The sequence below is a fragment of the Narcine bancroftii genome, chromosome 9 (genome assembly GCF_036971445.1).
Source record: "Narcine bancroftii isolate sNarBan1 chromosome 9, sNarBan1.hap1, whole genome shotgun sequence".
In the NCBI taxonomy this organism is placed as follows: domain Eukaryota; kingdom Metazoa; phylum Chordata; class Chondrichthyes; order Torpediniformes; family Narcinidae; genus Narcine; species Narcine bancroftii.
In genome coordinates this window covers 29,507,021-29,519,203 of record NC_091477.1, presented here as the reverse complement: position 1 = coordinate 29,519,203, position 12,183 = coordinate 29,507,021, and the positions used below count along the sequence as shown (strand labels likewise).

At 41.7% G+C, this 12,183-nt stretch overlaps 1 protein-coding gene and 1 long non-coding RNA gene across 13 annotated transcripts in view; one reads left to right on the top strand and one right to left on the bottom strand.

Annotated features, from left to right (window-relative positions):
- Positions 1-12,183, bottom strand: part of LOC138743373 (protein phosphatase 3 catalytic subunit alpha-like) — a 150,605-nt gene that overhangs the window by 112,467 nt on the left and 25,955 nt on the right. For 2 of the 6 annotated variants that reach the window (XM_069898660.1, XM_069898659.1), the window contains exons 1-2: positions 6,777-6,908; positions 6,039-6,239 (exon numbers count right to left, since the gene is read on the bottom strand). In XM_069898660.1, the coding sequence (XP_069754761.1) occupies positions 6,039-6,239; positions 6,777-6,783 (208 nt within the window). In that variant the 5' untranslated portion in view covers positions 6,784-6,908. Of the gene's footprint in view, positions 1-6,038; positions 6,240-6,776; positions 6,911-12,183 lie in introns of those variants that run through there. The other 4 variants (XM_069898658.1, XM_069898654.1, XM_069898656.1 and 1 more) reach the window with 4 other exon arrangements.
- The window catches only part of LOC138743374 (uncharacterized), a 101,122-nt gene that overhangs the window by 69,865 nt on the left and 19,074 nt on the right, over positions 1-12,183 (top strand). For 5 of the 7 annotated variants that reach the window (XR_011344842.1, XR_011344841.1, XR_011344839.1 and 2 more), the window contains one exon: positions 6,048-6,208. The exons of 1 other annotated variant lie outside the window; for it this stretch is intronic. This is a non-coding gene — a long non-coding RNA (uncharacterized lncRNA). The remainder of the gene's footprint in view (positions 1-6,047; positions 6,209-12,183) is intronic. One more of the 7 variants, XR_011344844.1, reaches the window with a different exon arrangement.

The following is a 12,183-nucleotide window of genomic DNA, read 5'->3' as shown; positions in this document are numbered from 1 at the left end:
ATAATTATATTACTGACCATTTTTAATAAATTTTGAGTTCAATAACCCATTTGTTTATGCATCTTTCACTTGCTGCTGTTAAGGGATAACAAGACAGATTTACAGAACCAGGTGTAGTCTAATTTACTTGATGATAATAACAGAGAACGTTGATAGCCTTACCGTAATTGCTAGTGTAAAATCCAGGCCAGTTAGATAAGTGTGATGTTTCTTTAATCAAATTAATAAATCAAATGCCAGTGGAACATCAGTTCCAACGTAGGTGAAGGACAAATGGTCTTTTGCAGAGTCAAACTGAATCGACTTGTTTATTGTCATGTATTTGGGATAATGGCAGATTAACCTAGATTCATGTTGGTTTTGTTTAAAAGCCAAATTTCCAATGAACAGTCAGATAACGAGTTCATCCAAGTGACAGATCGTCCAAGGGAACCCTTCAACTAAATAGGAAACACCACTGCTGCAGACAATAGGCAATGAAGCTCTGTGATGTGTTAGTCGTTACAAGGTTGGAGCTAGCTTATTCTGCTCAACACAAATTGTCAGAGCTCGTTTTTAATTAGGCATTGGAATATACAAGCGACTTACATGCAGTCTAAATCAGAGCATAAATCCCCAAAGAATGTAATGAACAGATCAGAAAATTAGCTGCAAAACTAAATATACATGAGAATGCTGTGCCTCATTTTAATAAACACAATTATTTTGTGGCCATGGTGGAGTTTCTTCTAGGGAGTTGCTCTGACTCTGCCAGGCCATATCAGAGGAAGAGTGGAAACTTGCCAGTTTCATAAATGAACATGATTTCCCCTACGATTCAGTCACGATGCCAGAGTGGGAGCTGCTCTGAGCTTTTGTTCGGAAAGTGGAACAAAATTAGCAACAGCTGTCCTTCACCCATATTTCTTGATAGTAAAATAAAGCCACCTCACAGCAAACGTAGCTGTCTGTTCTGCTGGGAAAACCTGGGAACATTGCTTTTTTTTTAACCATGAAATTAAGCAGTAAACATGAAGAGGCAGAATTCAGACTAAACCAATGGCTGTTAAAGGAACTATCGGCAATTTAGGAAAGTGGCCACGAACAAGAGGGATGGCTAGCAGACTGAAGAAAAAAAAGCAGTAAAACAATAAAGTGACATCTTATTCAACATCCGACTGAACACAAGAACATAAAGTAAAAACAGGAGCATATTCAACTCCTCATGGCTGCTCCACCACTCAATAAGAATCCTTCATCTCAGCTCTACTTTCCTGCTCTAACCCTGCATCTCTTGATTGACTTCACAGCAATCTAACAATCTCAATCTTTAAGGTACCCAATAACTGAGATTCTGCGGAATTCTACAGCAAAGAATTCCAGAGATTTCCTTTCATCTGCCTGAGCGCAAAAGTTTCTTGTCATCTCTGTCCTGAATGGTTAACACCTAATTTTGAGATTGTGACCCTTGGATCTGATCCCTGCTTTGAGGAGAATTGTAACACTGCATCTTCTTTGGTGCATTTTTTAAAATTATACCTTTTTTAGGGATAGGGTCTGAATTATAAATGATGTTAAAATTTAAAGGAGTCATGGGATATGGGAAGAAAGCAAGAAACTTGTGTTTAGGTCAAGATTGGACCAGTCATGATCCTATTGAATAGCAGAGCAAATCCAAGGAGCTGAAAGTTCTACTCCTGTTTTTAATATTAAGCTCCAAAAGGCTTTCAATGACTGGACTAAACATCAACACCACATACAATAAATCCTTGATTTACAAGAAGCAAGCCTTCTTGGAAAGCAAAATTCATGACTGGAAATGAATACTTTGATTCAGTATTCACAAGAGAAAAGGACCTTGATCAGGGTGAGATCAGAATAGAACAGGCTTGTGTGCTGGACTTTGATTCCTCTTTGGTTACAGGGGAGGTGCTTGGAGGATTAGAGAATGGCAAATGTAGTCCTCTTGTTTAAAAAAAGGTAACAGAGAGAATCCTGAGAATTATAGACCAGTGAGCCTTACGTCAGTGGTGTGCAAACTATGGCAGAGGATTCTTAAGGACAGGATCTTTGAGCATTTTGAGAAGTACAGTCTATCAAGGATAGTCAGCATGGCTTTGTGAAGGGAAAGTCATGCCTCACAAGCCAAATTGAGTTTTTTGAGGAGGTAACAAAAGAAATTGATGTGGGTACAGCTGGTATATGTAGATTTTAGCAAGGCATTTGACTAGGTCCCCCACGAGAGACTTGTTCAGGAAATCATGAGGCATAGAACCTTGGCTGTGTGGATAAAAAAAATTGGCTTGCAGCTAGTAATGGAAGGAAAGCATTCGAGTACCACAAGGATCTGTTCTGGGACCCCCGCTCTTTATGGTTTTTATAAATGATCTGGATAAAGAGACAGAATAATGTGGATGATACAAAGGTTGGAGGAGTTGTGGATGGAGCTGAAGGTTGTCAAAGTTACAAAAAGATATAGACCAGATGCAGAGTTTGGTGGAGAAGAGGCAGATAGTGTTCAATCTGGATAAGTGTGAGGTGATGACAAACCAGAAGGCTGAGTACAGGGTCAGTTACTTAAGAGTGTGAATAAACAGAGGGGTCTTGGGGTCCAAATCCATACATCCCTTAAGGTTGTCACGCAGGTTGATAGGATTGTTAAGAAAGGCTAAGGGATGCTGGGCTTCATTAATAGGGGGATTGAGTTCAAGAGCAGAGAGGTCATGTGGCAACACTACAAATTTCTGATGAGACTACATTTAGAGAATTGTGTTCAGTTCAGGTCACCTTATTATAGGAAGGATGTGGAAGTCATGGAGAGGGTGCAGAGGAGATTTACCAGGATGTTACCTGGATTGGAAAAGGTCTTGTGAGGCAAGGTTAGCAGAGCTAGGATTTTTCTCTTTGGAGCACAGAAGAATAAGAGGAGACTTAACAGATGTCTACGTGATTATAAGAGACATAGATAGGGTAAACAGACAGCACTTGTTTTACTGGGCAGAAATAGCAAACACCAGAGGACATGTACAAAGTGAAGGAGAGAAGTTTAGGGGAGACGTCGGGGTTATTTATTTATTTATTATTCACACAGAGAGTTGTGCGTGCCTGGAATGTCTTGCCATGGCTCGTGGTGGAGGTTAAAACATTAGGGGTATTTAAGGAATGGACAGGCACATGGATGAATGAAAAATAGAGGGTTATGGGGTAGGGAGGGTTTAGTACTTTTTTAAAGGAATATATAGGTCAGCACATCATTGAGGGCTGAAGGGCCTGTACTGTGCTGTAGTGTTCTATGAAATGTAGGGTTGAGATACTGAAACACCTTGGGTTCACAGTTCTCTCAAAGTGGAAGCACAGCTGAATAGGGGAATAAAGCAGGTATGTGGTATACCTCCCTTTACAGGCCGTGTCATTGTGTGTAAGTGTTGGGGTGTCATGTTGCGGTTGTATAAAATGTTGATTGGACCACATTTGCTGCTGACTACAGGAAGGATGTGTTCGCATTTGGGAGTGTGCACGAGATTCATTTGGGTGTTGCCTTAAATGGAGGGCTTTAGTTGCAAGGAGAAATTGAATAAAATGAGTTTATTCTCATTGGAATGAGGGAAGCTGAGGAGAGATCTTGTGAAGTTTTATATGGTTATGTGGGGTTTGGAGGAAGGGTAGATAGTCAGAGTCTTTTCCCATGAAAATTTTAGGGCTAAGGAGAAATTTAAGAGCAAGTTTGAAGAAGCAGAAACAAATAAATCATTTAAAAGGCATTTTGACAAGTGGGATACTTTACTCCTAAGTACTTTGGATAGGTACTTGGGAGCAGGCAAGAGGGGTTAGTGAGGATCAGGATCACACACAGTTTTGTGATTGCAGCTAAAGGCTCCACTTCTGTGCTGTAAAACTCTATGACTAAATTGACAAAGCTGGTGAAACGAGTACTGTGGTGCATGTCCTTCTGTGTGGAGAATGGCACAATGGTCACCGTAGTGAAAAATAGCAATGTAAATCTCCTCGTTAAAGAGAGTGAAATTGTAGCAGCGTCCCAGATCTAAATATGCATTAACTGAAGAATTATTTAATTAAATTGTTGTTCATCACCTTGATATTTTTGGTTATTATATCAATATTTGCAAATGTGTTTGGCAAATTGTTAACAATCCAGATTGACATCATTTGTTTAAATAAATGAGACTCAGTGACAACATAAAAATGTTACTGGCTGCCAATATATGGGTTTCTGGTGCATATGGTAGAAGTTTTTTTTTTAAATGGAGGCAAATATACATTCCCAACTCAAGTTGATAAATTAGTTTTTCAAATAATTCTCCCTCCTCCTCATCTCACTCAAATCTCAGATTTTCTATGTGCACAGGATAAGGAATCGGGCAGAGTGCTCTGGAACTCAGAATACCCTGAGTGATCAGGTACTTTGGATATTCACTCATCTTCTTTGGGACAATGATACAACCTTGTAGCAATGATGGGATTTTCACAACATCAGTCTTGAAATTACATCATTTCCCATAAAACAATGAGGAAATTAGGTTATATTGTTCTGAGAAGCAATCACATTATTACCCTTAATTCGATTAATTAAATTCTCTTCTTTAGCCCCACAACCCTCCACAATACATCACTCCTCTATTCTCCACAATGAATTCTACAAACCTGCCTGTATTTTCAAGGTGCCTCACTCTCTCTTCCCTTCACAATGCTTCAATCTACAGGTAGCACAATCTACCTCCAATTCAGGCCCTGATCTCCAGGCATTCCTCCCCATACAATAGCCAGCCCCGTCAATGCACTCCCTCAATCCCCAGATTCAAACCTGACTTTAGTTGTTTCAGAGCTTCTTTCTGGTGGACCGGAACACCAGGCCCACCCCCAAAATGCACCATGCAATGATCCACTTGTGCAGGTTTAATAGAACAGGTCAATATCTGGGCTGCTCTATTTGAATATTTGCATGAATTTGTTTCTGCATTTCCATAAATTTGGAAAAATTATTCTGTGGCTGCAAGTATTCAGTTTTCTTGGTTTCACATCATTCAAAGATGTATTTGAGATTTTAGTACCCAAGGCAGGATCTTCTGCATTTGCTCTACTGTTTGTTGTTGTTTAAACGAGGAGTTAAATTGTCTGAACCATGTTCAATATGAAAGATATTACAGCATTATTCAAGGAAGAACAAAGCACTTCTTTATAATATCTGACCAATATTAATTTCTAAATGCAATGAAAAACAGACAACCTGCTCACTGTGTTGTTTAAACTTCTGTAAGCAATCTAGAGTTGAATATCCTTTTGGGAGGCCATAGTGCACTGTTTACATTCCCATATGTCATATTAATGACATTAAGTTAAAGAAATATATAAAAGAATTGAATAAAATACAAGTGCAAAATTAACTAATAAGGTGAGTATGCAAATTAATTAGTGTGGTGCCAGTCTCGGCCAAACCTTCATAAGAGGATTCAAACCATATCTCTCAGAATTAGTGCAACACCGTTTTTCTTGTGAACTTCAGCGAAGAAACAACAAAATATTTATGTAACCCAAGCATGCCTGTCAGTGACACAGAACTCCCACCCCCTCTCCTTGAACAAGAGTATTCTCAACTTTTTCTGAATCTTGTTACAAATTGTGAGAACTTTAAGTCTTTGAAATTCCTCAGAAATGACATTGCTCTGCTCCCAGGTCACTATAATTAGTGACCGATTCCCCAACTCACTCTCATTCAAAGCCCCCGATCTCCAGACAACCATGTCCCCAACCACCCCAAAGTTCCAATTTCCAGTGGCAGAATATGAGATTTTTAATATCTCTGCTAATTTCTAATAAAAGGGGTACTCAGCAATGTACAATATTAGTTCCAGAGTCCTGATGCAGGGTTTCAATGTCAAATATTGACTCTATCTCCTTCCACCAATGCTGCCTGACCAAGAGAGTTTGTTTCTTCCTTTATAATCAAAGTAATTTATTTAAATATTTGCAACTACAAATCACATTTTTATTTGGTTGAAAGATGTTTTGCATCTCAAAATGATAATTCAATGTAATTTTACCTGTCACAGGAGCTTCGATGTCCAACATTGTTTTCTCCTGGCGAAGAATGGAAGCTCCTTCATTAATAATTCGAAGTGCAACATTTTCTTCTACCCTTCCTTCCTTGGTGAGATGAGCCTTCAAAAGATCAACCCGTGGCTTGCCGTCACAGTCAAATACTTCCTTCATGGTCAGTCGATGACTTAATGGGAAAGGAACAGCTATAACAGGGAATAAAATCAATAATATAAAAGTTTAAATTATTGTATTCAAATTGCAATATTTACTGAGTGGAGCTAAACACAAATGTACATTAATTATCAATGAACTCAAATATCTAACTTAAATTTTTTTCTGGTATTCATCATAATCTCTGACCTCTCAAAGACAGTACAATAAATTCCTGGGTCTTTTTTAAACAACTTTCTGACTTTTTTTTCTGTTCAACTTCAATATTTCTAGGTCACCACCAAAACCAACATAATTCCAGACAGAATGACTGTTACTTTAAAAAAAATCTTAGTAATGAAGTAATCTGTTGTTTACTACTTTATAGATTTTGATTCTTGACTCCAATAAAATATTACGATGGGATTATTTACTACCTTTGTGATAAACTCTTCCCCAACCAGAAACTACTTCAACCATTCATATGTTTGCTGCTTCTTAGTACTGTGAAACAAACAGATGAACTGATGCTTCCCACACAATAGAGATGATTTTAACACTTGTGTCACTGACCAGTCTTTGTTACTCACCAGCCATTGCAATGAAATAGTGACTGAGTCTCCAGCCTCATTCAGATTCAGTGTACAGGACAGCGTAGCCCCAGAAGGAGTTTCATGATGTGGAGAGAGGCTGGGCCAGCAGCTGCAAAGTTGTTTTGTGGAGCAAGAAAGAATATTCCTGCTCCATAAACTCTGAAGGTTTTAACACTTTCCCAGCAGCTGCTGGCTCTTTAAAAGAAAAAGCACAAATACCCTGCTTATTTTTGCTTGATATTTAATTATCCTAATATCATGCCTGGGGCTTGACAAACAGATAAAAAAACTGAGAATCTAAAACTAACTGCAGATGCTGAAAATCTAAAATAATAAAAAAGAAAATTATGAAAATTTCCAGCATATCCTGCTTTTAAAAAATGGAGAAAGCCCCTTCCAAAGGCAACTTGGATTTTTAAAAATATTTTTATTGTCAAAAAAATTATGCTGGCAATCAGTGTCAACCATACGGAATTTACATTTTACTTTCAGAACACTGCAGGTGTCTGTCAAAACAAGCAATAAGATTAATGACCAATCCCTCTTGTCTGAGGAATGTGTTGATCAGCTGTGTGATGTTGGTGTGTACAGTGCAGGTGGTAATTGTTAAGTTTGTTCCTTGAAGAAGAACAACCTTGTGTGGGTTTAATGCTAAAACAACTTCATTTTTCAAGCTGCTTGAATCAACAACGCACTCGACTTGTGTCATAGTCTCCATTTTGTTTTCACGCCAACCGCATGCATGACTTACTAGGAAATGTAGTTTTTTATTATACACGCATAATAACACATTTTTCCCTTTATTAAAAAAAACACAAACACAATACTATGTCTTCATAACAAGGGTATCTTTTTTCTGTGGCTAGTCTCTTTCCACTCAGCAGCTTTCAATCAGTCTATGAGGGGGTTTAACAGTCCTTTTTGGTCTGGGATGCGTTTCCACTGATGTACTGCTTGCATTTTCTGCGTGAGTATTTGAGCCTTTCTGTGAACTCTGAACATGTTCCTTTTCTATGTGTGCCAGCCCTTTTTGTGTACTGACAGGTGATGGGTCATGGCCATGGGTTGGAGCTTGCGATCGTAGATCCATGCGGTTCCTTCTCAATGTGTCCCTCCTTCTGTCAATCTGGTAGGAATGTGGTTCTATTTCCTCTTGCATATATCCTTGCATGGACCACATGCCAGAACTGGAATCTCAGATTCGCACTTGAACTCCAAGCTTCAGCACTGAAAGGCTTTTTGCAGTCTTATCGTGATACGGTTTCTGTTTTACTTCCTTTTCCACTTTAGCCTGTTTGACCTTGTGCCCTCCTTCAGTTGTCCACGGATTTTCATGCATTGGAAGGTTGGCATGTCTGTGTCGGCCCATCAGCATTTGGGCAGGAGAACGGCAATTCTCTAGTGGCGTACTACTGTGAATCATTAGACTTCTGTGAAAATCCTGTCGTCCATCATGCGCTTTCTTCATGAGGCTCTTCACCACCTTTCCAGAACTCTCTGCTAGACCAGTGGAATTTGGGTGATGTGGGCTTGATGTTATATATCGAAACCTCCAAGTATTGGCAAAGGACTCAAATTCACTGCTCGAAAAATGTGGACCATTGTCTGATATCACTTCACAATGAACTCTATGTCTCGCAAACACATCTTTCATGAAAGTGATAACTGCTTTTCTGGATGTTGGCTGCAGTGTTGCCACCTCTGGGTAATTGGAAAAATACTCTTTTACTACTAGATGACTCTTCCAATTACAGTCAAACATATCTACTCCAACTTTGAAGTATAGCCTGTCTGGGGCAGGGTGTGGTGTAAACAGTGCTTCTTGCTGCTTTGGTCTATAGGTAAGGCCTATTTTACATGAAGCAGGGGTCTGGCTTATGTCTTGGTTCATTCTTGGCCAGTACATCACCTCTCAAGTTCTACTTTTGCGTTTTTACTCACCAAGATGTCCTTCCTCTATCTTCTGGAGCATTTCCTTGCAAAGCAACACTGGAATCACAAATCTGTTCCCTTTGAAGACTATATCTTTCACAACTGACAGTTCATCTCTGCATGCCCACTAATCCCGAATACCCATTGGACATCCTTCTTAGCTGCTGGCCATCCTTTCTGTATTGTTTCTTTGATCTTTTTCATTGTTTCATCTGTCTCTGTTGCTTTCCTGATCTCACGATACTGGAAATGAGGTGATAATCATGCCAACATAGGCCTGTATCTTCGCATTAACCTCTTGGTCATCCTTTTCTTTTTTGTCAACTGCTCGACGCAGGGCGTCAGCTGCAAACATGTATTTTCCTGGCGTGTAGATCATTTTCACATCATATTTCTGCAGCCTTATCAACATGTGCTGTACTCTCATGGGACAGTCATTCAGTGGTTTGGACATAATTGAGACCAGTGGTTTATGGTCTGTCTCAACTTCAAGAGCTTGTCCATAAATGTATTGATGGAACTTTTTGCATGCATAAATGCTGGCAAGAAGCTCTTTCTCTATCTGTGCTTCGTTGGTTTCTGCACTTGTTAAAGCCCATGATGCATAGGCCACAGGTTGCCATGTATCCTCATGCTGCTGCAGTAGTACTGCTCCAAGGCCATGTCAGAATGCATCATCTGAGATCCTGGTGTGCCTATCTGGATCATAAAATTTTAGTACAGGCTCTTCTGTTAGGACTTTTTTTTTTTAAGTGCCTGGAAGCTCGTGCGACCAGATCCACTCATTTTTCTGCTCAAGGAGTGTCCTAAGTGGTGATGACACAGTCAACAGATAAGGGATGAACTTAGCCAGGTTAAGCTCTGAGAAACATCTTTGTTTTGGGACCTCACAAAATTCTCAATTGTTGAGGTCTCTCTTGGATCAGATATTACGTTTCCTATGAAGGTCAGTATCTTTACACCAAACCCACATTTCTCTTTATTTAATTTCAAATTGACATTTTGTGTTTCATATCAGTTCATTCTTGATGGACCCCTATACAATGATGTCATCCATCATGATCTCAACTCCAGATATACTTTCAAAGATCATGAGGATGGTTTTATGGTAGATTTCTGGTCCGGACAAGATCCCATATGGTAGCCGAAGAAAGTGGTATCCTCCTTGTGGAGTATTGAAAATGCATAGTCTCGAACTTGCCTGATTGAGCTTCGTCTGCCAAAACCCCAATGATGGGACAAGCTTGCTAAACCACTCGGCAACTGCAAACTGGGGCACGATTTCCTCCCATGTCAGCAATTTAAAATACTCTCCCTTGATGGCTTTATTGAGATCTCTTGGGTCCAAGCATATACACAATGGTCCTTTTTTTTGCATGATGATCAGTGAATTGACCCAATCTGTAGGTTCTTCAATTTTCTGTATGACTTTCATCTGTCCACGCGTGCTAGTCCTTGTTTAAGTTTGTCTAAGTGGAAACGGAACTTTCCTGCATCATGGACAACAAGAGCCACTGCCTAATCGCCGTGGATCTTGTGTACACCAGGTAAACATCCAAACCCCTCAAAGACATCTGCATACTCTTCCATGAATTTTGTGCACTCATGTTCAGTCTGTGAAGCCACAATGAAAACTCTTCACCAGATTGTAATGCGCGTCGAAAGAACCAAAAACTTGTTGATCCAAACCAAGGTTTTTATTAATTATAAGACTGGAGCATATCCCAAAGGGTACCCTGAGGAATTGATATAGCCGCCCATTCGCTTCGAAGGCTATGAAAGGTTGGTCTTCTTGGCGGATCGGGAGCTGATGATAGGCCGAATGTAAGTCAATGTTGGAAAATACACGGTATTGGGTGATCTGATTCACCACATCCGTGATCGTGGAAGGGGGTACGCATCCAGGAGCGTGAAGCGGTTGATAGTCTGGCTATAGTCAACCACCTTCTGCGGCTTCTTCCCGTTTTTAACAACCACTACCTGGGCCCTCCATGGACTCGAGCTAGGTTCAATAATACCCTCATCCAGCAGTCTGCGCACCACGTTTGTGATAAATTTCCTGTGTTCAGAACTATATTGCCGGCTTTTGGTGGCCACTGGCTTCCAGCTAGGGGTGAGATTTGCGAAAAGTGTTGGCGGAGCAACTCGGAGGCTGGAGAGACTACAGGTGGTGTTGCTGCCTGCAGCCCCAGGGCACGGGGGCAGGTGGCTCGGGCTGTTGCTGGCAGGAGGTTCCCGGGGTGGAGTGGTTACAGACAGAGAGCGGAGCGTGAGCCCCCCCAAAGTGCAGGGAAATGGTTTGAAATTGGCACTCAAAATCCAGTCCCAGCAGAGCAGGGGTGCACAATTGGGGAAGGACTAATAGTTTGAAGTCTGTGAACGTGATGCCCTGGACTTTCAGGGTCACCACGCAGTACCCCTTTACCCCAGTCAAGAGCGATCTGGTCGCCAATGAAATTCTGTGTAGTGGGGAGAACAGCTAGTCCGCAACAGTGGGCCAGGTCAGGGCGGATAAAACTGTCAGTTGACCGAGTCAAATAAGCAAGTGGTATAGTGTCCACGCACTTTAATCAGATTCATTGCTTTTGTGAGGGGTTGGGAGAGTCCTGGTCAAGGGTTATTGAGGCAGAGACTTGTAATGTAGACAGTGGAGACCTGCGTGATGACGTCACACAAACAGTGAGGCCTCAAAAAAGTGTCAGGAAGGTGGTGTTGCTGCCTGCAGCCAAAGGTAAGTGTTGGAGGTCGTTGCTTGGCGTCGGCGGGGGGGTGGGGGCGGTCAGCGGGGAAGCAGTCAACAGTGGCGGGTCCCCAGATGGCAGCGTTGGTGGCTATCAGGTCAGCAGCGTCGGCATGTCCCTGGACGGCGGTGGGCCCTGGTCAGCGGCATTGGTGGGTCCCTGGTCAGCAGTAGCAGCGGGTCCTTGGTCAGTGGCAGCGGTGACAGCGGGTCCCTGGTTGGCTGCGGCGGCAGGCATTGAGGTCGGGGCTGAGGCCTGGTCGGCGAGGGTGGGTTGTACCTTCCGCGCTCGGCGTCTGCCCCGTGATGTTAGGCACTGCCGCGCGGTGAAGTCCTCACTCTCATTGGACGAGAGCTCTGAGGAAGAAGTATTTGAAATGGAGTGTAGTAATTTGGCTTCACACGAGGCACTGTGTTTGACGATGGCCATTTTGGAGCGACAGACTGCAGCAAAGTGGCCATTTTTAAGGCACTTCTGGCACCTGGCTTTTATTGCCAGGCTCTGGGACCTGCTGTGGTTGTTCTTCCCGCAGAAATAACACTTTGGGGTTGCATCGGGCAGCATAGCGCCAGTAGTAGGGTAGAGGGAGAGCATCCTACTCACATCAGAATGTGGGGTCCAGCCCCAAGAGTACATGTCCATACTTAAGACCGCAGCCTCTATCGTCTCTGCGATCTGGATTATGTCCTCTAAGTTTTCTCCCCCGTATTCTAGCAGGCATTGCCTCACCT